The sequence below is a fragment of the Lissotriton helveticus genome, chromosome 9 (genome assembly GCF_964261635.1).
Source record: "Lissotriton helveticus chromosome 9, aLisHel1.1, whole genome shotgun sequence".
Taxonomy (NCBI): Eukaryota; Metazoa; Chordata; class Amphibia; order Caudata; family Salamandridae; genus Lissotriton; species Lissotriton helveticus.
The window spans coordinates 395,493,253-395,516,164 of NC_136070.1; the positions used below are offsets into that span (position 1 = coordinate 395,493,253).

General features: G+C 48.1%; 1 protein-coding gene across 2 annotated transcripts in view; it reads left to right on the plus strand.

The window, feature by feature from the left end:
• The window catches only part of CCNK (cyclin K), a 414,782-nt gene that overhangs the window by 215,327 nt on the left and 176,543 nt on the right, over positions 1–22,912 (plus strand). Inside the window, exon 11 of one of the 2 annotated variants that reach the window (XM_078660137.1) lies at positions 1,236–1,325. The exons of the other annotated variant lie outside the window; for it this stretch is intronic. Coding sequence (XP_078516263.1) covers positions 1,236–1,325 — 90 coding nt within the window. The remainder of the gene's footprint in view (positions 1–1,235; positions 1,326–22,912) is intronic. 2 annotated transcript variants of the gene reach the window in all.

The window sequence follows — 22,912 nt, forward strand, 5'->3', positions numbered from 1 at the left end:
TAGAATATGAGGCACAATATATATTGAGGCAATGTAATCTTTCTAACTTTTTATTTCTTGATTCGGTTAACAAACTAAGCCACCTCAAGGCAAATAATGGATCCTCTCCATGACTGCAATTTTAGGGTAGCTAGATTCTTTGGGCCTCCGTTTTTTTCAGCGTTGCCGTCTATCTTTTTCCTTGAAAAAAGGTGCCAAAAGGAATCTGTTGGTTCTTTGTCCTCGTTAAAGGATTGCAATGGGAAGTCTAACCACATTTAATAAGAACAGGCTTTGTTCAATCCCTAAGGCCAATTAGGCAATTACTTCAAGATTCAATTTAACACTTATTTGCCTATTTATGACTACTTTTTCAGTATTCTGATGTAAGTAATTCACAGAAAATCTTTGTATTCGTTAAGCTCACCCATCAACACAAAAATACTTTTTTCGCTTTTCTTAATTTGAAAATGATTGTGGCAATTATTCTTAACCTTACTTTCTATGATGTCTTCAACTGTTTTTGGACAGCAAGGCTTGTGTGTGCTTTTGAACCATTATAGTTTTATAATTGGGTTTGTTAATTCCTGTGCGTGTTGTCTTTGAAATTATTAAAAATGTAAATTGAAATGTTGCCTTTATATAGGCTTTTCATGTTTACTGTATTTGCAGAGATGTCTACTCTTTAATAAAGGTGTTCTGCAAACCAGCTTTTAGGTTGGGCTATTCAGCGTTTATGGGTTTATATAATTGAGAAATAACTGGTTAATTTGTAACTTTGATGAAAATTAACTGCTATTTCATTTGTGAAATTATGACCAAGAACCTTCAGCTGAGATATTTTGTGCACTGAATAGTTTTTTGAAGTGTAAAGGAGTTTACCTTTGCAAAATATTGCTGATGACTTTTCAAACGCAAAAAGTTCAGCTATGGCTGCAGAAGTCATTGTTACCCAGTTTAAATATAAAGATGCAAGTAAGGCCTCTTATCTTAATATTTCAGTGAAGCAGATTTTGAAAACCCGCAAGCTGTGATGTAAGGATTGCAATTATTCTATTACCCCAAACAACCTTGACTGAAACTATGTTATACGTTTTGCAGAGGAGTGACCTATGAATGTGTGCGACACTTCAGCCCTCTGCTCCACTGCTAGGTTCTAAATAGCACATATATTGTGCTGGCTTGTTTGACTTTTTATTCGCTTCAGTCTGTGCAGCATACAGAGGGTAACCTCTTGCGTCTCTTCCCCGATGCAGTAAAAAAAGAAAAAAGAAAAAGAAAATGTGCAGACAACACCATGCATGCTGAAGTGACCCTGCCCCTTCCTGCACCTGCCATCGAAGGGAGTGAGCATATTATTATGATGAGCCCAAATATTGTCATGATTGAATACGTTTTTACTTCTCAAGTATATTTTCTCTCCACTCTAATGTGCACCGTCAGTTTGAAAAAACAATTTGAAGCAAGTACCGACCTATAAAAATGTATATGCTCATCGTTCAGTGCTGATGAGACGCTGATTTTCTAAGTGCCTTCCATTGATTAATCAATTTAGACTGATTGACTAGCGATTGTTGGTGAAGAAACAAACTTGCTAATGGGATGTTATGTTGGGTTATGTACATTTGTATAGGTCATTCTGCCATTTGTATGTTCTCAAACCACGTTTGTGATCTGGGTACCTTTAACGGTTTTGGAATTTGCTTTGACCAGTCAAGGTGATCTGTTAAAAATTGTTTAGTTCGGTTTTTCTACAGATTTAGATGTGTGTGATATTGGATGGCACCTGGAAATGGTTGTGTAAATCAGTGTATTGTTTATAGATAGATTATATTGAAATTGACCACTTAGATCCTGTATATATGACAGGGAATAGATGTTTGTTTATATATTTTTTCTGCTGGGCTGTACAGTTGTCCATTGTTTGGCCTTATGTGGTGGTGATATTTATGTGGCTTTGATGCTATTCAGTATGTATTTGTCACTCGAGTAACTTCTACAGGATCCTTATTATATATACCATTGAGGTGACAAAATCTCCACTAGCTGCGTTGCTTGGTGTGAATTGTGCATAAAGGTGCTGTTGAATGTGTACCTTTGATGAAGGGCGTGATGAGTGTAATTTGATCTAATGTCCCTTTGAGGTGGCAAAGCTTATCCAGCTAGATCGCTCGGACCATGTTATGAGGGTGCCAAAGTTACCTTCAAATTGAAATTCTTTTAGTATGGCTAAATTGTGCATGTGGGTTGATCTGTGTGCATGCGTTCAATAGAGGGGGCACATTTTCAGTAATTTATAGTTTGAGCCATGTGTGCTCAATGAATCAAGGATTTGTAGAGCACTGGAATCACCCCCAGAGGGGTAACTCCGTGCTATCAGCTGAGGAACAGTGGTCAGAGCAGGCGATCAATTGCTAAATAGTTCTGTTTTCAGTAGTTTCCTGAACTTGAGACAATTCAGGCACTTGCATAGGGGGACGGGAAGCGAGTTCCAGTATTGCGGGGCCAAGTAGACAAAGGTTTTGCCACCGGCACGTACTTTGTTAAACCGTGGGATGACAAGCAGAGCCTTCTCTCTAGAGCGCAGGGAGCTGATTGGTAGATAAATAACTAGTTTTTCCAACAGATACCTAGGGCCCCTATCATAGATTGTTTTATGGACCAAGCAGCAGATTTTAAACTTGATTCTTTTACGAATTCAGTGGAGGCGTCTCAATAGTGTTAGAGATGCTGTTCTAGGAGGCATATTGAGGGCCAGGTGTGCTCCTGTGTTCTGGACCATTTTGCAACCTATTTAGCACAGTGTCGTTTGCAGCTGCCAAAAGTGCATTGCAGTAGTCGAGTTGACTGACTTCCAGAGCTTGGATCAGGGTCTTGTGCACTGATACGGGAAGAAAACGGATCACTCTCCGTAGAAGCTTCAGCATATAAAAGCAGGTGCCTGACATGGTTGCAACTTGATCTTTCATAGATAAGAAGTGGTCCAGATAGACTCCTAGGTTTTTGCCTTGGTTGTAGGGGTGAGAGCCTGGCCTAATTCTGATGGCCACCAATCGGGGACCACAAAATTTGTGCTTTGCTGAACAGAAGATCTTCAGTTTTATCGGCATTCAACTGGAGAAAATTCTGCATCATCCAGTCAGAAATGGCTCGCATGCCATTCGCAAAGAGCTGTTTTGTAGCCACAGAATTATTATTAAACAAAAGTAAAAGTAGTGTATCGTCTGCATACGAAAAGGGAACAAAACCATGCTCTAATGATATTTGCAAGGGGGGCCACTAATATATTAAATAATGTGGGACTGATGCACAAGCCCTGCGGTACCCCCTTTGTAAGAGATCTGGCTCAGGAGCGGAAGGGGTCCAAATTAACTGTCTGTGTGCGATACTCTGAGAAGCTTGAGAGCCATTGAAAGGGCTGGCCCCATAATACCAATTTCAATGAGTCATAAGCATAGCTTATGGTGGGCTACAGTATCAAAGGCTGCGGACAAGTCCAGCAGCACTAATGATACTGCCTTGATAGATATTATCTAGACAAAGTTTAATGAAGTCTGTGACACCTTTAAGGGTAGATTTGGTAGAGTATTTTGGTCTAAAACCAGACAGTGAGGAGTCAAGACATACTTGGGATTCAATATGTTCCATGAGCTTAGAGTTGATATCCTTCAAGAAGTTTGCTCATGAGCGGAATGAGTGAAATCGGGTGATAGATAGCTCTGTAGAAGAAGCATTGACCTTTTAACAAATCGGAAGAACTTGAGCGTGTTTCCATACATGGGGCACTTTCCCCTCGCTCAGGGAGTGGGTTAATAAGGTGCAGGTTGAAGGGGTGAAATGCTTGGCTAATAGAGCAAACACTCTGGCTGGCATAATGTCAATAGGGGAAACTGACTTAGACATTTTTATCATCTCTTCAACTTGAGAAACCTGCTGGGGTGGAAAGCTTGCTAAGACGGCGTCTTTCTTTCTGGGATCTGTAAAAAATGTGATTGAGGTATCTGAAGTACTGTAGTCCCTAGGAAATTTGTTATAGATGTTGCCAATTTTGTCTTCAAAACAATTTGAGATGTTGTCACATCTAACTTGAGAGACAGGGATAGGTTTGGTGCAGGCGTTAGGGGACTTAAATTATTTAAGAATCCTATAGAGTTCCTTAGTGGAATTAACCGATTGGATTAATTGCGCGGAGATATATCCCTTCCATGTTATTTTATTTTTTTGATAGGAGGATTTAAATGTTACTTTCTCGGCCTGCGATTTTTTTTTTTCCACCAATTTATTTCCAATTTTTAGGTAGAGCCTAGAGCAGCACATGCGCTGCTTGCTCGACTTTTAGTAAGGGGCTTTTCAAAGTGCTACCCGCAAGCTTTTCCTGGCCTAAAGCTTTCGTGCATGTGCGTGTGAAAATGCGCGCAGCCTTTCTTATCTCATTAAGCCTTGCTCTGCTTGCAATAGCCCCTCACTCCCCCCACCCTTCTTGTCAGCTTTTTTTTTTTTTAGATTGCTGTGACTCATGCTGCTCCGCTTGCACTCCCCCTTCCCCAATTCTGAGACAGCTCTTTCTGATGAGAGTGGTTTACAGACTTCTCCTAGGAGGCGAGGGTTGATTGAATAATGACTAAAAAAGGCTTATTAAGTCTCAATACTTTCTAATCCACTTCATGCCGTTAGTTTAGGGTCACAACATCCTGGATGCCTTTAAAATAAACCGTCCAGATACTTAAAAAAACATGTTATTCTCTCGGAGAAGTCGGAAGAGAAACGCTTCTGGGCTCCACGTGTGTGAATCGTGGTTTCAGAATGGACTCTGTGCAGTCCTACACCTACCATAGGTAACTCAGATTGGCCGGATGAAAATAACAAAAGTAGCAGAAACTATTCTTTAAAAAAAAAAAAAAAAATTTAAAGCGTGAACACTGTGGGACAAATAGTGTATCATTTGACTTGTGCATGGCAAGTGTTTACGTTGACTTGTTTGCCAGTATGTAGTTCACTAACATCTGGACATTCTGATAGATACATCTGCCAGTGGATTCCTCACCTTGTGAATATCCCCCTGCGTCAGCAGAATTCTGAAATTCTTTTTGTAGCTTCGCGCCGACGTGGAACAACGTCTCAGAGGCACGGCATCACGCGCGACTCCGCTGACGTCACCGACACCATATTAGGCCCACGCCGGCGTGATGACATCAGTTCCCTTTTTTCCGCGTCGTCGTCGCGAACAGTTTTTCTGGGATCGTGCAGTAGCTTTATAGTAACTTTGTTACTCTGTGTTAATTTCACTGTATCTTTGTCTTCTATCGAGATGACTTCGAGGAAGACTGGTTTTAAGGCTTGCGGAGAATGTGGCAAGACTATGTCTATAACTGACCCGCATGAATGCTGCGTCTGGTGCCTGAGCTCCGACCATGATGTCGAGGATTGCCCATCTTGCAAGAAAATGACTCCTAAGGCCCTTCGGGAGAGGGAGACGAAGCTCCTTGTGGCGAAGCTGAAGAATAAAAAAGATAAGAAGGCTTTGAGGTCTCGGCGGTCGAGGTCTCGATCGAGGTCGCGTTTGGAGTCGTCATCAGCCCATGCTTCAAGGTCCTCGAGGCAGAATCATAAGAAGAGGAGCCATGAGTCACGTCATCTCTCGGGGAAGGACTCGAGTTCGAGGCCGAAGTCGCAAGTGAGGCTTCTTCATAAGGAAGTGGAGTCTTCGGCGTCGAAGGTGCAGGACTCTGATGGTGAGGCTTCGCGTGCGAATTCGCCAGGATCTCCGAAGCAGCAGGCGAACCCTTCTCCGGATCAATCTAATCCTTCTGGTCAGGAGGAAGAAGGTGAGGTGGAGGAGGTTGGTGAAGTCGAGGTTCCGGTGCCTGCGGGTTCGTCGACCCCAGTACCGCAGCCCGTGGAGGAGATCGACGTCGTGACGACTCCGCCTCCTCGTGAGCAACCTGGTGGCCTGTATCCAGCCTTTCCGGTTCCAGGTCAGGATCCATCCCAGTTCCTGAATGCTGTGTTTGGGGTTTACTCCAGGGCAATGTACCCCTCTGGAGCACCTGTTGGTCCTATGGCTTTTAACTTGGGTGTTCCCCAGGCTTATGCTCCTGCGCCCTTCATGCCGGCTCTAGCACCGCAGTGGCGTTTTCGGCCGCCGCCGAAGCCTTTGACGCCGACTCCATCGACGCCGGTTCCATCGACACCGGTGCCCACGTCTTCGTTGCAGGATCCTGTTCGACCTCGGGTGAAAATTCCTCGCCCGACTTTGGTTTCGACGCCGGCTCTGACCCCGGCGGATTCGGTTCCGGATCCGTCGACTTCGTTTCTGAAAATGAGGTCACGGCGTGAAGCTCAGAGACTACTGGAGAAAGAACAGTATCAGTATGCTGACGTGGAGGAAGGAGAGTTACAGGATTCTGATGATCCTTTTGATGACCTAAGAGAGGCCAGTGGACTTTAACTTTCTCCTGAGTAGGATTTGGCTTCTGTGTCAGATGTACCTTCCAAAGATGTGGTGCCATATCACGTTGTGATTAAAAAGGCGGCAGGCTTGTTGAACATTACTCTGCCCACTGCAGAGTACAAATCAAATATTCTTACTGAAGTCCTTCACTCGCCTTCTTCAGTTATTGAACCGATGCTGCCATTTAATGATGCATTAGCTGAACCCATCTACGAAGTTTGGAAGAAGCCTTTGACAGCTCCTGCGGTTTCAAGGGCTGTTGCGAGGAGGTACTGGGTTGCACCTGGTGACCCGGACTTTTTATCAACTCACCCTCTGCCTGAGAGCCTGGTTGTGCAGGCTGCCTGTTCTAAGAAGTCTGCGGGTGCTTTTCCGCAGGTTCCTGGGGAAAAAGAATCCAGGAAGCAAGATCAGGCTGCCAAGAAGGTCTTCTCCTCAGCTAGTATGGCATTAAAGTCTACCAACGCTACTTGTCTGATGGGGCGGTACATCCATGCCATAATGGATTCCGTGAAGCAGTTGTTGCCGAAAATTCCTGAGGTGGATAGAAAGGACTTTCAGGAGGTAATTTCAGACACTCAAGCTGGTGCGAGGCAAGTGATTCAGAGTGGGCTGGACACGGCTGATTCGGTGGCGAGAGTCATGGGCTCTTCGGTGGCCACTAGGAGAGCTGCATGGCTAAAATCATCGGAGTTCTCTGCTGATGTTCAGTCTGCGCTTATGGACTTGCCATTTGATGGTTCAGGATTGTTTGGCAAGAAGGCTGACGCTGCCTTAGAACGTTCCAGGACAGCAGGGCCACGGCGAAATCTTTGGGTCTTCAGACCAGGGGTACTACTGGAAGGCGCTTCAGAGGATTAGGCAGGTCTTCCTTTCGTTGCTATAAAACAACGCAGCAGCAGCCACAACAGCAAAACACCCTGTGCAAGTCATACAGGGGAAGACAACAAGCTCGTCCTAGAGGTCGTCAAGCCTCCTCCTCCTCCTCTTCTCCTTCCCAGCCCCCTACCACCGCAGCAAAGCAGCCCTAGATCCGCCATTCCGGATCATGTGGGCCCAGTGGGGGGCCGGCTTACCCATTTTCTACGAGATTGGGAATTGATAACATCAGATCTTTGGGTTCTCAATCTTGTGGAGAATGGGTATGCTCTTCCTTTTCGGGAATTTCCCCCCAATTACCTTCCTTGCCAGGGTTATTGTTCGGAGGACCATCTGCTGCTTCTGCAGGAAGAAGTCCTGGCTCTGTTCAGAAAGGGTGCAATACAGGTGGTTCCAGAGCAGGAGAGGGGTCAGGGATGCTACTCCCGGTATTTTCTGATCCCCAAGAAGGATGGCAGGCTCCGTCTAATCCTGGATCTCAGGATCTTGAACTTTTATCTGAAGCAGGAGAAGTTCAAGATGCTCACTCTTGCTCAGGTTCTTCAAGCGCTGGATGCGTATTTTCATATCCCGATCCTGAAGTCGCACAGAAAGTATGTCCGTTTCACGGTTGGATCGCAGCACTACCAGTTTGCGGTCCTACCGTTTGGACTTACTACTGCGCCTCGAGTCTTCACCAAGATGATGGCTGTGGTGGCAGCACATCTCAGAAGATCGGGGATTCCTGTATTGCCGTATCTGGATGATTGGCTGATCAAGGCGGAATCTCCAGAGATAGTGCTCCATCATTTGCAAGAGACAACTCAGTTGTTGCACAGGTTGGGTTTTTCGATAAATGTACCCAAATCTCACCTGGTGCCCTCCCAGCGCAACCTGTTCATAGGTGTGGTACTGGACACTACTGTGTGTCGTGCATTCCCTCCTCCTCAAAGGATTCGCGACATACAGGAAATGATTCCTTTATTTTTCAATGGAGCGGTCGTTCCAGTCCTGAAGGTCCTTCGCCTGCTCGGTCTGATGGCTTTTTTGCATTCTATTGGTCAACCATGCACGCTGGCACGCGAGGGCACTTCAGTGGTGCCTCCGCAGGCAGTGGTATCAGCACAAAGGAGATCTCAGGGAGTCAGTGAGGATCTCGACAGAAACTGCAGCGGATCTGTCTTGGTGGAGCGTGGAAAGCAATCTGTCACAAGGAAAGCCTTTCCAGTTGCCTCCGTCGATGGCCACAGTGATAACGGATGCATCCACTCTAGGGTGGGGTGCTCATCTGGGGGACCTGGAGGTCAAGGGTCTTTGGTCTCCAGAGGAAAGGTTGCTTCACACCAACCTTCTGGAATTGCGGGCGATACGTCTGGCGCTCAAGGCCTTCCTCACATCCCTTCGCGATCGGTCGGTTCAGGTCCTGACAGACAACACCACCGCGATGTGGTATGTCAACAAGCAGGGAGGAGTAGGGTCGCAGTGTCTCTACAGAGAGGCTCTGCGTCTCTGGTCCTGGATTCAGGACCATCAGATTTGTCTGATGGCAAATCATCTGGCCGGAGTTCTGAACGTACGTGCAGACACTTTCAGTCGGCAGTTCTCAGCCGACCACGAGTGGAGGCTTCATCCAGAGGTAGTTCGTCACGTCTTCCGGACGTGGGGAACTCCTCAGGTGGACCTGTTCGCCACTCGCGAGAATGCTCACTGCCTGTCATTCTGCAGCCTCCAGTTTCCAATGCAGGGAGCCTTGGGGGATGCGTTTCAGTTGAGTTGTGACTCGCAACTCCTTTACGCGTTTCCTCCCATACCTTTGATTACTCGGGTTCTGAGGAAGGTTCGCCAAGACCGGGCCCAAGTCATATTGATCGCACCGGATTGGCCAATAAGAGTGTGGTATACAGATCTTCTCCACCTCTCCTCGTGCCCTCCGCTCCGTCTCCCTCACAGGGCAGATCTCCTCTCCCAGATGGAGGGGCAGGTTCTACACCCCCACCTCCAGACCTTACACCTTCATGCCTGGAGATTGAGCGGGGCAACGTGATTTCCTTTTCTCTCCCGCACGATGTGGTGGATGTCATCTTATCGGCCAGGCATGACTCCAAGAAATCCATCTATTCTTATAGATGGTCTAAATTTGTTGCTTGGTGCGGGGAGAAGTCCGTTGACCCTTTTAAGGGCTAGTTTGTTCAATATACTACAATTTGCTCTTTCATTGGCCCAGCAGGGTTTTGCTGTGGCAACTATCAAAGGTTATTTGTCTGCCTTGTCGGCTTTCCTTTGTTTGCCAGACCAGCCCTCTTTGTGTAAGTCTCCTGTTGTTTTACGTTTCATTAAGGGCCTTACCAATAAATTCCCTCCTACACCTTTTATTGTGCCTCAATGGGACTTGAACCGTGTTCTTACGTTCTTGATGGGTTCTCCTTTTGAACCTTTACACACATGTCCCTTGAGACTTTTGTCTTTAAAGACTATTTTTCTGGTGGCAATTACCTCGGCAAGGAGGGTAAGTGAGCTTCAAGCTCTTAGTTCTAAGCCCCCATTTTTATCCATTCATGCTGAAAGAATGGTTCTCAGGACTAGGGCTGCTTTTCTGCCTAAAGTGGTAACTCCTTTCCATCTGGGGCAGTCCGTTACCCTCCCTACCTTTTATCCTCCCCCTCACCCTTCCAAGGAGGAGGAGAGACTACACCGCTTGGACTCTAAGAGGGCGGTGAGCTTTTGACTAGACAGGACACAAGAGTTCAGGTTTGATGACCAGCTGTTTGTTGGTTTTGCTGGCTGCAAGAAGGGGAAGGCGGTGCACAAGCGCAGGCTCTCGAGGTGGATTATCCTCTGCATTAAGATTTGCTACGCCCTGGCGGGTAAGGACCCTCCAGAGGGTATAAGAGCTGATTCTACTAGAGCAAAGTCATCAACTTCTGCTTTGTCTAGGGGTGTTCCTGTTGAGGACATTTGTAGAGCGGCTACTTGGGCCTCCCTCCACACTTTCGCGAAGCATTACTGCTTAGATACCGAAGTGAGGAGGGAGGGCCACTTTGCGCGCGCTGTCCTCCAGGACTTTCAGGTATAGGAGAGTGGATACCCTCCTCCGGGAGTGGGGACTGCTGTGGGACTCTATTCACAAGGTGAGGAATCCACTGGCAGATGTATCTATCAGAAGAACAAGTTACTTACCTTCGGTAACGCTTTTTCTGGTAAGCTCTGCCTGTGGATTCCTCACTGACCCACCCGCCTCCCCGTTGTCCACTCTTTTATACCTGAGTTTATTGTAATGTAAATGTTTTTATTGTCAAGGAGATGTTTTATTTCAATTGCATTACTGCATTTGCTTCACACTGTGTGTGTCATCTTGACATTTGTGTACTGTGTATACTGTGTATATATCTGCTGTCATCGGTCCGTCCGTGTGCCTTGAAGGCACGAAAAAAAGGGCGGAACTGATGTCATCATGCCGGCGAGGGCCTAATATGGTGTCGGTGATGTCAGCGGAGTCGCGCGCGATGCCGTGCCTCTGTGACCTCGTTCCACGTCGGCGCGAAGCTACAAAAAGAATTTCCGAATGCTGCTGACGCAGGGGGATATTCACAAGGTGAGAAATCCACAGGCAGATATTGTATCTACCAGAAAAAGCGTTACCGAAGGTAAGTAACTTGTTCTTTACGTGCCTCCCCTCAAGACTCGAGCGTAAAGGTACCATTTCGTAATGTATGCGTTTATCCATACTCTGGTATATATTGCGCTATTTTTGTACACCTAGTTTTACGTATTGCACGCTGAAAGAAAGTCTAGGGGGAGCTGGAAATGTGTGTCACATTTGCACTCCATGTCATCAGAGCCCCATGGGGAGGCCATTGTGTCAGAGGCGCATGTAAACTGCCAGTCAATGCGTGCACGTGCTGCGTGAGATCAACCACAGCTGCGTACCAGGACTGCGTTCCACCTGTGGGAGGTCGGTAGACGGTATGCATGCGCAGCAAACTGGATTTGTTTCCAGGCTTTACGTTAATGGTAAAGTCCAGGTATTTCATATCATTCCGGACCGGTCAGCAGTCGGGTGCAACGAATAGGAAGATTGAGATAAAACGGCCAAGGGGGCTTTAAATTCTCCATTGAAGTTATCTGAACTGGTGAAACTTAGGATAAAGTTAAAACAGCAGTCATTTAAGGACAAATTTCCGTGAGTGGCATATATACAATACCTACGATGCAAGCGGCACGGCCTCGCCCTATTTAACGACCGTCTTGTTTTAATTACTAGTAATTAATGAGAAACTAATGATTAACTCAGGTCAAATTGAAACTCCTAGATTGCCATAACAATTTTGACAGCAAGCACTGGCAAAGCCACTAGATCTGGTGTAAGTTGACAGTCTTTTTGCTTTGTCAATGCTCGTTTTTGTTTTGTAATATTTTTCAAAAAACGTTATTGTTGGAAAGATGCTGGGCCCCCGGCATTATAAAAAAATGAAACAATAAAACAGCCACATGACTGCCTAGTTCATTTGTTTCTTCTGCTTTGAATTGCACTGGCTAATGGTGGTATTTATTTATTTTGTTTGCAGAGGGCTAAGAGCTCCAAGTTGAGCAGCTATGTAATTTCTTAATTAAGTATGTAAGTAAACTTTATTTGCAGCAATGAATTAAAATTCTAGCAAGAGAAGAGAAACCAATAATCATAGTTTTCTAAAGCAAACCAAGAAACCCTAAGCAATTGTGCTATTGTATGAGTGTAGACCCCAGGAAAGTTAAAAATGTGTTTTAAAGTGCAAATGTACAGGCTAAAAAGCAGTGCGAACATGGCACACAACTTTTTCAGAGGAACTCATAAAATCATAAAGTCACATGGCTGTTTTAAAGTGCAGGTGTACATGATTTAAATAGAGTCAATATAAGCACATGACCTAGTCAGATGGCCTCATGAAGCCATAGAATCACCCTAGGTAGATTAAAAGGTGTTTTAAAATGCAGATGTACACTGCCGTTCTCCACCCGACCATCTTGTCACCTCTGCCTGCACTGCCCCCTCCTTTCTCCCCCGCCCTTCTCGCAAGCTCTTTTTTTTTAGATTGCTGTGACTCATGCTGCTCCGCACGCACTCCCCCCTGGTATATTTAATTTCATATACTCAAAAACGGATCAAAATTAATTAGATACCAAGGTACTCAAGCTCCAGTGCATTACCTGGAATGCCTGAGCGGCACCAGGATTTGGTTGCCCCCTGTCCCCCCTTTGTCCTGAGGAAGACTCGCAGCGGAGGTACAAGTCACCCTCTAAGCACAAGCCAAGTCGAAACGTCGACGCACTACCCCCCTACTTAGGGCCTGTATCGCATCCCATTCCCCTTGCCTGATGTTGCAGTTTATAAAAAAAAGTGTAATAAATGTTGTAAATAACTTGTTCGGACAGGCCTTCCTATACTGGTCTCGCTACCAGTCTATTGTCAAATTATTTAAAATGTATGTACTCTAATCATCTGTGACCACCTGTACTTCTCACTAGGCACTTCTTCCAACATGTCCATCCCCGCCTTGTAAGCTTTTTTGGGCGGGCAAACATTCCAGACTGGAATGGTAAGTGCTCACACTGCCACTTCTTTGCACCAACCCACGCCTTTTCTACCCTACATGAAAAGCCTACAATCTGGTGTAGGTGCATCACCCATTGTTTCTCTGCCAGTCGCCTGACATGGACATCAACATGACCAGATGCATTATATTGAGGTGCGCTGGGGGAGGTAGACCATGTGCGTTTGGATTACGGAGTTGTAAAACTACTGTGCTCAAGCACACTTTGTGCACTTCTGACACCATCTTATACCTGCGGACTGCAGATGGAGGTGTAGGCACCCAGACGAGCTGCCTGAAATTGACTTCCCTCTGCGACCTATCCTCAAATTGCTAATCCGCCCTTCTTGTCAGCTTTTTTTTTTTTTAGATTGCTGTGACTCATGCTGCTCTGCTCGCACTCCCCCCCTCCCTTCTCCCCCTCTGTTTTCGTCAGTTTGATTTGCCTGTACTTCTCACTAGACACTTCTTCCACGGAAGGGCAAACATTCCACACTGGAATGGTAAGTGCTCACACTGCCACTTATTTGCACCAACCTACCCCTCATCTATCCCTCTTCTACCCTTCAACCCCTCTAACCCCCTTCTACCCCTCTTCTACCCCTCTACTCTTCTACCCCTCTACTCTTCTACCCCACTTCTACCCCTCTACTCTTCTACCCCACTTCTACCCCATACCCCACTTCTACCCCTCTTCCTCACTTCTACCCCTCTTCTACCCACTTCTACCCCATTCTACCCTCTTTTACCCCTCTTCTACCCTTTTACCCCTCTTCTACCCTCTTCTATCCCTCTTTTAACCCTCTACTACCCTTTTACCCCTCTTCTACCCTTTCACCCCTCTTCTACCCCTTCTATCCTTCTTCAACACCTCTACCCCTCTTCTACCCTTATAGCCCATATCTACCATTCTACCCCTCTTATACCCCTCTACCCCTCTTCTATACCTCTTCTACACCTCTACTAACCCTCTACTCTTCTACCCCTCTACCACTCTTATACCCTTCTACCCCTCTACCCCCCCTCTTCGATCCCTCTTCTACCCCTCTTATACAACTCTGCACCTCTTCTAACCCTCTTCTACCCCTCTAACCCTCTTTTACCCCTCTACTACCCCTTATATACCCCTCTTCTACCCCTCCTATCCCTCCTATCCCTCTTCTATTCCTCTTCTACCCCTCTACCCCTCTTCTACCCACTCTAACTAGCAAAAACAGTGTCACAGCAGTATCACTCAGCACCACCACAGCATCACTCAGCACCACCACAGCATCACTTCACACCACCACAGCAGCACTCCGCGCCACCGCAGCATCACTCTGCGCCACCGCAGCATCACTCTGCGCCACCGCAGCATCACTCTGCGCCGCCGCAGCATCACTCTGCGCCGCCGCAGCATCACTCTGCGCCGCCGCAGCATCACTCGGCGCCGCCGCAGCATCACTCGGCGCGGCCGCAGCATCACTCGGCGCGGCCCCAGCATCACTCGGCGCGGCCCCAGCATCACTCGGCGCGGCCCCAGCATCACTCGGCGCGGCCCCAGCATCAGTCGGCGCCGCCGCAGCATCAGTCGGCGCCGCCGCAGCATCAGTCGGCGCCGCCGCAGCATCAGTCGGCGCCGCCGCAGCATCAGTCGGCGCCGCCGCAGCATCAGTCGGCGCCGCCGCAGCATCAGTCGGCGCCGCCGCAGCATCAGTCGGCGCCGCCGCAGCATCAGTCGTTCACTATTCGATGCAGATTTGAAACGACTGACTCGTTGGGCAGAGCGGTTTCCATGACAGATGCCCTTAGGTGCCATGCCTGGCTGAGGCCCACTGACTTTTCGGGGGATGTCCTAGCTTCCCTTATGGACATTCCCTTCGATGGCACCAGTCTCTTCAGAGACGAGGCAGATTCCGCGCTTGAGGGCATTAAGGATTCTCATTCTATGGCTAGTTCCTTAGCTCTGCTGCCCCACGTCCACCTCAATCTGCCTTTTGTTACTTTCGTGGCTGTGAAAGGGGCTTGCAGCTGCACCAACTTGCACCTCCAGCTCTCCTGCGTGGCCGAGTGCACAGTATACGCAGACCTCATGGGTCAGGTGGCCTGCGGTCTGGTCAGTTCGCCACCCTGCTACTGCAGCATCCTCAAACCCTACTAGTCTACCTTTTTTCCACCATGGGCACACAGTTGTCGGCATGATTTGCCATCACCTGCCCCACTAGCAGTCTTTAACATAGGACAGGTGGGGTTTGCAGATTGTCTGAAGGGGCTACTCCCTCCCCTTTGAGACTACCCCATCCCACATGCCACCATCTCGCGACCCACTCACAGAGGATCATCGGTCCTTTCTCCGCAAGGAGGTCGCGGATCTCTCGGCCAAGGGTTCTGGTGCCAGAACTAGGCTGTGGTGGTTGTTCCCGCTACTTTCTGGTTCCCAAAAATGTCAAGGTCCTTCGTCTTATCCTTGATCTCTGAGCTCATAGTCTCTCATGTTGTCCCAGGTCTCGTCTGCCCTGAATCCAGGAGACTGGATGGTAGCGTTGGACTTGCAGGATGCCTATTTTTATATTCCTGTCCTGCCTGCCCATCGGCACTATCTGCGGTTTACGGTATGTTGTGGAACATTTTAGGACCCTATTGTAATTTTCCCAATTCATGCCCTTATATAGGTATAAATCAATATGTCCTTATATAGGCATAAGAATCATAAGCATATTTATACATAGGTCATGCAGTCCAAATACAGCAGGGCTACTTCCACTAGTTCCGAAAATCTACTACGATTTCTTGGAAAACTCAGCTTCAGCGGCTAGGGACTTCGCCTTGCTCGAATACTGACTTGTCCAAGAACTCCTGGAGTTTTCAAAGAACTGAGAGTCTTTAATGACGTTATTATGTCCACCTTTACGTCAAACTCGGCAACTTCAAGGTATAAATCTGCCCACACTTGCCTTAGCAAACACACAGTGGTATGGAGCAGTTTGACTATCTACTTGCCCGACACATCCTGCTACTGCAAGTGCCGAAGGAAGCCGACCATCCAGCAGACGCACTGAGAGAGACGCTGTCTTTTCTCCTGCCGAGAAATCCAGCTCCAGTGTTTCCAACCTACCCTTGCGGGTTGCTGGGAAATAGAGTACTGACCCTGACCTTCTTCATTCCAAATTAAGGTACGGAGCTGATTAGACCCTAAGAGAAATCTTGGACAGATTCTTGGCAAAAAATAGTACATTTATGCTACACCTCACTTACTCCTTCCCTCATACTAGGCTTAGGTTAGGTACACCGGAGTAGGCGTTTTTTATACGCACCAGTTGAGTACTTTTTAGCCTCTGTTATTTATGTATGTATTTATCTATGGTCTAGGAACCATACATTGCTCTTACAGTATTATTTTATTCTACTCTTTTTACTGTTTGCATTATATATTGCAACCAGTTTTACGATTGTAGCAGTTAATTTCTTATGCTTGAGAAAGAAGACTGTTGAATAAATCCTTTCATTGAAAACGCCTGTCTTTCTATTTTCTCTGCACCTCTGGTGAAACGAAGCATGCACGATTGACTGAGTAAAATAACTATCTATTGTTTCCACGACTCTGATGATCAGTTTTATCTTGGGGAATGCGGTTGTCCGAAACTAATCCCTTCTTGTGAATTTGACAACGTTTCTAGTGACCTCTGAGCTAGCTGGCACTCACAATTAAGTCTAATATATTTCGATAGAGACCTAGTCGACATAAGTCCTCCGTCACATCTATAGGATATATTATTCCAATGCGCAGAGCCTATTGGGAATATAGGAACTACACTACATGGCGCCCAACCTTTGGTAAGGCACTAATTTAACGCTAGATACTAGAGTAACTCAGTCAAGCTTTTCACAGAGTCCCCTTTTTCCCTTAAAATACTCCAGTAGATGTCTGGAGTGGGTTAAAGGATAACATCCGCCATAACTGAGTAGGACAAAAAATACTATTTATTAGTTTTTGCTTTGTTCAACGTTGAAGGATACAGTGTTCCAAAATATTGTACACCTTATCGTTGTTTCCTTGAAACTTGCTCTGCAAACTTTCATTAAACAATGCCGAATAACGACAACACTGAAGCCGGTGGAGCTGAAAATCATCACCCAGGTGACACCACAGGGTTTAATGAAGACGACGTGGATGCTATAATCATCCTGGAAAATGTAAGGAAAACCATAGCTATAAAGCTTATAGAAAATGGCATATCAGCAAGAGGTGGTAGGGTAATTTTTGTCATAGAGGCACATGAATATCGGCAGACAGAGGTATTCTATTCATGGATTATCTTTCCACAAGCAAATCCAACAACACGTGTTCCACTTCTACAAGATAGAGGAACACCCAGCGGAATACGTTCCTTTTGAGGACTGTGAAATTCCACTAACTTACCAAGAGCATCAGCTCTGGTTTAAAGGTGCCCTAAAAGATCAAAATCACATTACCAGGCTCGGTCCACTAGGTAGACCAGGCGCGACATGGCCGGTACTAGCCAGCTATACACTACATCCTGACATTGAGAGAATGTCAGATGTATAACTATTAGCTCAGCTAAAACAATTAATTAAAATCCATAGACAATTGGTACAATATGTCATGCGGACTCTAACAGTCCAACCTGCTATAAGAATTCCACAGCACATCCCTCATCAGGGGAACACAAACAAAATTACACCACAGACTATACAATCAGTCATTGGTGAATTACCCGCAAAAAGGGAACAAATTCCATTTTGGTTAGCCCAAAAAATTACTCGAATAGAGGCAGTATTTCCGGATAGTACACATCATGAGAAACACAGGATTTTAGCAATCGCTTTACCAATGGGGATAGCTCCACACGTGGAGGACTGTGAGCCTTGGGGCACAGTCTTTGCTTCAATCTACACAAAAACACATGGTGTCCCGCCTATGGCGGTAATACCAGACGTCCTGAAACAGATTCAAAATGAATACGGACCAGAACCTGCCTTGGATCTTGGTATGAAATTACTAAAAGATTACAAACAGGTCTTGGCTATATTGGCTAACATTAAAGGTGAAGCAGCATCCGTGGCAATCCGCCAAAAATTAAAAGAACTCGATATTACTGAGCAACCGTATGAACTTGCCAGAATTATTGAAAAATCCTAGGAAGAACTAGGAAGAGATAGTTTGGCAGGGAAACCTGTAAAGCCCGAACTGACAGAAAATCCTGAAAAAGTTTTTATCAAAAATAATTAACTGTTCGAGGCATGTGGGCTGCTAAATTCATATCTTAGCATTAGATCGCCGCCTAGTGTTGGGCTCGGATGATTGCACATTGTTGTCCTGGAAGAGTCTTCGAAGTATCCTGAGATAGGTGGCTCCTCCCCTGGACTACAGTGCGCATGGGCATCGGCTCCATCCCCAGATTGTTTTTTTCCGCCATTGGGTTCGGATGTGGTCTCGACGTCTTACTGTCGGAACCAAGTAAAACTACCTTTTAGCGGCCAAAAGGCCTCGATTTTCTTGCGTCGGTATTGTCTGCGCACGGTCTCGAGTCTTCCGTCTCTTGGAGCCGGAATAAGCGGAGTTTTCTTCGCTCTCTGAACTTTGAGGCCTTCTCATCGCGACACGACTGCAAGCCTTTACGGACATGGAGCGGAGCCCGTTTAAGTACTGCCCGCTCTGTGGGTCCAAGTACCCACACATCGATCTACACCCCGTGTGTAACAAGTGCCTTTCGCCGGACCACGACGACGGCAAGTGCAAGGCCTGTGCACAGTTCCGCTCCAAGAAAACTCTCAAGCTTCGGCGCGCGGTGCGCTTGGAAGCTAGGCAAGCGGCCCCGGATCCGGAGAACATCTTCGGCGACCAGGAAGAAGAGGTCCAGGGTCACCATCTACAAATCTCCCCATCACAGACGGAGGTCGAGGCGGATCCGGGAGACGACGACGGAGTCGCGGGTCAAGTCCTCGAATACGTCGAAGAGGTAGGAGACGACGATGAGATTTATGGGGCCGCGGCAGACAGCTCGGGGGACGAGCTCTGCCCTGAAGGTTACGAAGATACCGACCGGGACACGGGATCGCCTGTCGGCCTTACCCAGGACCCGTTGCCGCAAGCCACAGCCCCGCCTTCAGGCCCGGCTACGGACTCACTTGCTGGGCACGCTGTTTCGAAACCGAAACTGAAACCATCGGGGTCGTCGACACCTAAAATGGCCGACCCGAAATCGAAACTGAAACCTAAGGACTCGAGTGTCCCTAAGATGGCTGCCGTGCCAGTGAAGAAATCGGTGCCCGTCGCCCCATCGGCTCCGTCGACCTCCGGTCCGCAGAAGCCGAGGAAGTCTGTCGATTCCGATGCTCCAAAATCGAAACCGACGCCCGAGGAAGGGGCCTCCAAGAAAGATGGTCGGCACGGATCAGCGGCTACGGCGCCGTCCAAGCCCGCCAAGGTCGGCTCCAAAGAGGCTACGCACAAGAAGTCTGCGCACCGGCCTCAGGAATCGGAGGTGCCGAAAACGGTTTCCGCGCCCAAAACGCACAAGGCCCACGAAGAAGTCGGATCCGAGGGACCGCTCAAAGCATCCTTGTCGGCGACGACACCCACTGGCAGTGTACCGTCCCCCATTGCGGAGTCACTGCAGTGGATCAGGGAGAAAGCCTTTGCTCCATCGGCTCCAAAGCCATCACCGCAGCCGCAAAAGGACACTCCGGCAAAGCCTTCTGGAAAACTCCTCTTTCTCTTGCCACCTAAGGAGGCGCCGAAAGCGTTTTCGACGAAATCGGCTCCGAAACAGGGTTCCTCGCTGGCTGACCCTCTTCCACGTCGTGTACTCGAATCGGAAGACGATTCAGAGCGTTTCATCGATGCTGCCACCGGCAAGCTGACACTCTATAAAAGGAAGATCACTTCTGAGCCGGTGGACTCCTACATCATCCCACTGAAGAAAAAGAGGGTGCCCCTTGACGCCTCAGGCCTCACGGAACCGATCCAGCCTCCTCCAAGACGGAGCCCCACTCCCTCCCCAGAACACTCTGTGGGTGAGGGGTATGATGAGGATGAGCAGTACAATTTCCCTATCGATGAACCTGATGTACAACCGGATTCATACGATGACACTGGTGACCAGAACACACAAGGTGTGGGCCAAGACCCGCAGACCTTTAATGCACGTGCATCCCCGACTGAGGACTCAGCAGGATTTCATGCACTAATTGAAAGGGCGGCGGCCAATCATGATGTGGACATGCATGCCGACCCGGTTGAGGAAGACTTCCTTTTCGACACCTTTGCAATATCTGAAAGGACAGTAAAAACACTTCCTATGCTGAAAGGTGTCCTCAAACATGCTGGGGACATTTTTAAGGAGCCTACGAGGGCGAGAGTGGTCAACCCTCGCATTGAAAAGAAGTACAGGCCTGCACCTGCGGACCCCGCCTACATCCGGGGACAATTGCCACTGGACTCTCTTGTGGTTGCCAATGCCAGGAAACGTGCCAACTCCCAGACAACGGGTGAAGCTCCTCCCCCGGATAAGGAGTCCAAAGTGCTAGAGGCAGGAGGCAAAAGAGTGGCTGCACAGGCAGCAAACTTTTGGCGCATCGCCAATACACAGGCGCTCCTGGCGCGTTACGATAGGGCGCACTACGACACCCTAGAACAGGTTATACAACACCTGCCCCCACAGTTCCAAGAAGGCACCAAAATGCTTATTGAGGAAGGAAAGCTAATATCAAACGCAGCCATCAAGTGTGCACTTGACGCTGCGGACACAGCTGCTAGGGCTATCAACACTAGCGTTATGCTGAGAAGACAAGCGTGGCTCCGCATCTCAGGGTTTAAGCAGGATATTCAGACAACAATTCTTAATCAGCCAGTCAATCCTGATAGTCTGTTTGGTCCGGATGTTGACACCACCCTAGAGAAAATAAAGAAAGACACAGAAACTGCTAAGTCTATGGGGGCCCTACAGTCCCAACAGTTTCGTGGCAGCAATTTTCGTCGCTCAGGTGCACGTGGCGTCACCAGAGGACAGATGGGTCAACAATCCCAGTTCTCCAAAGGTGGGGCGCAATCCTCGTTCACTAAACAGAACAAGGGAGGTTACAGGAATAACAGCAACAGAGGTCGCGGCAGAGGAAACAACAGCTCCCGCACCTCTACTCCAAGCAAACAGTGACTCTCTGTCACTGCCCCCCGACCACCTAACACCTGTCGGGGGGAGACTGCAGCAGTTCCTGCCCGTCTGGAGAAACATCACCACAGACAGGTGGGTGCGACAACTAGTCCAATATGGTTATTGCCTAGAGTTGAAATCCACTCCACCCAACATCCCACCAAGGCAAAGGCCTATGTCCGCAGAGCACTTGCACTTATTGCAGCAGGAAGTGGTGGCGATGCTGCAAAAAGGCGCAATCGAGCTCGTGCCGGTGGGGGAGGAAGGCACAGGGGTATATTCCCTGTACTTCCTTATTCCAAAGAAGGACGGTTCTCTCAGGCCCATTCTCGATCTACGTCCCCTCAACCTGTACATACTATCGGAACATTTCCACATGCTTACACTGCAGCAGATTCTTCCCTTGCTAAACCAGGGAGACTTCTTAGCAACCTTAGATCTCAAGGATGCTTATTTCCACATTCCACTACACCCGTCACACAGGAAATACCTCAGGTTCACTATTCAAGGCAGGCACTACCAGTTCAAAGTCCTACCCTTCGGAGTCACAACAGCCCCGAGGGTGTTCACCAAGTGTCTAGCGACAGTGGCGGCGCACCTCAGGAGGCAGAATATCCATGTCTACCCCTACCTAGACGACTGGCTCGTACAAGCCAAGTCAGAGCAACAGTGCGCCGCAGACATGTCGACTACAATTCGCCTGCTTCACGATCTGGGTTTCTCCCTGAACTACCCAAAATCGCATCTTCAGCCGGCACATGTCCGGCAGTTCCTGGGTGCTACGATCAACACCCTGACAGCCATGGCTCAGCCAAACCAAGTCAGAATCGACAGCATTCAGTCGCTGATCCAACGATTCAGACCACGACACTCCCTGCCAGCGAGAGTGTTCATGCAGTTGATAGGCATGATGGCCTCCTGCATCTTCATAGTCCCTCACGCACGGTTGCATATGCGCCCGCTCCAGGAGTGCTTAGCGAATCAGTGGACACAGGCTCGTGGGCAATTGACAGACCTAGTGTTGGTTACCAGTCGGGCATACGACTCTCTGCATTGGTGGACTCCACACAACCTTTGCAAGGGCCGACTGTTCCAAGAGCCTGTGCCGCAGATTATCCTGACAACGGACGCTTCTCTCCAGGGATGGGGAGCTCATGTGCTCACTTACACGGTGCAGGGACTATGGACGACGCAGCAACAAAAGATGCACATCAACTATCTGGAACTGATGGCAATCTTCATGGCGCTCAAGTCCTTCATTGTACATCTGAGCAACAAGGTCGTGCTAGTCCGGACGGACAACATGACCGCGATGTACTACATTCAAAAGCAGGGAGGCACCCACTCGCCACAGCTGTCTCATCTGGCTCAGAGCATGTGGAAGTGGGCCATTCAGAGGAACATTTTCCTCATGGCAGAACACCTCCCAGGAAAGGACAATCAGATGGCGGATCTGCTCAGCAGATACAGCCATCAGATGCACGAGTGGGAGATACACCCTTCTGTTCTCCACCCGTACTTCCAGCAGTGGGGTCATCCGGAGATAGACCTGTTTGCCACAAAGGAGAACGCAAAATGCCGACTCTTTGCCGCCAGGTTCCCTCACCCACAGTCGCAGGGGAATGCGATATGGATGAACTGGTCAGGCAAATTTGCGTACGCTTTTCCGCCAGCCCCTCTAATACCGCTGGTCGCAAGAAAGCTAAGGCAGCACTCCATGACTCTCATCCTGGTTGCTCCAACGTGGGCACGCCAGGCTTGGTACACCACGTTCCTCGAACTCTCAGTGGTGCCGCATCAAAGACTGCGCCTCACGCCCAGTCTTTTGACGCAGAACCATGGAGACATTCAGCATCCAGATCCACGACAGCTCAACCTGGCGATCTGGCTCCTGAAGTCCTAGA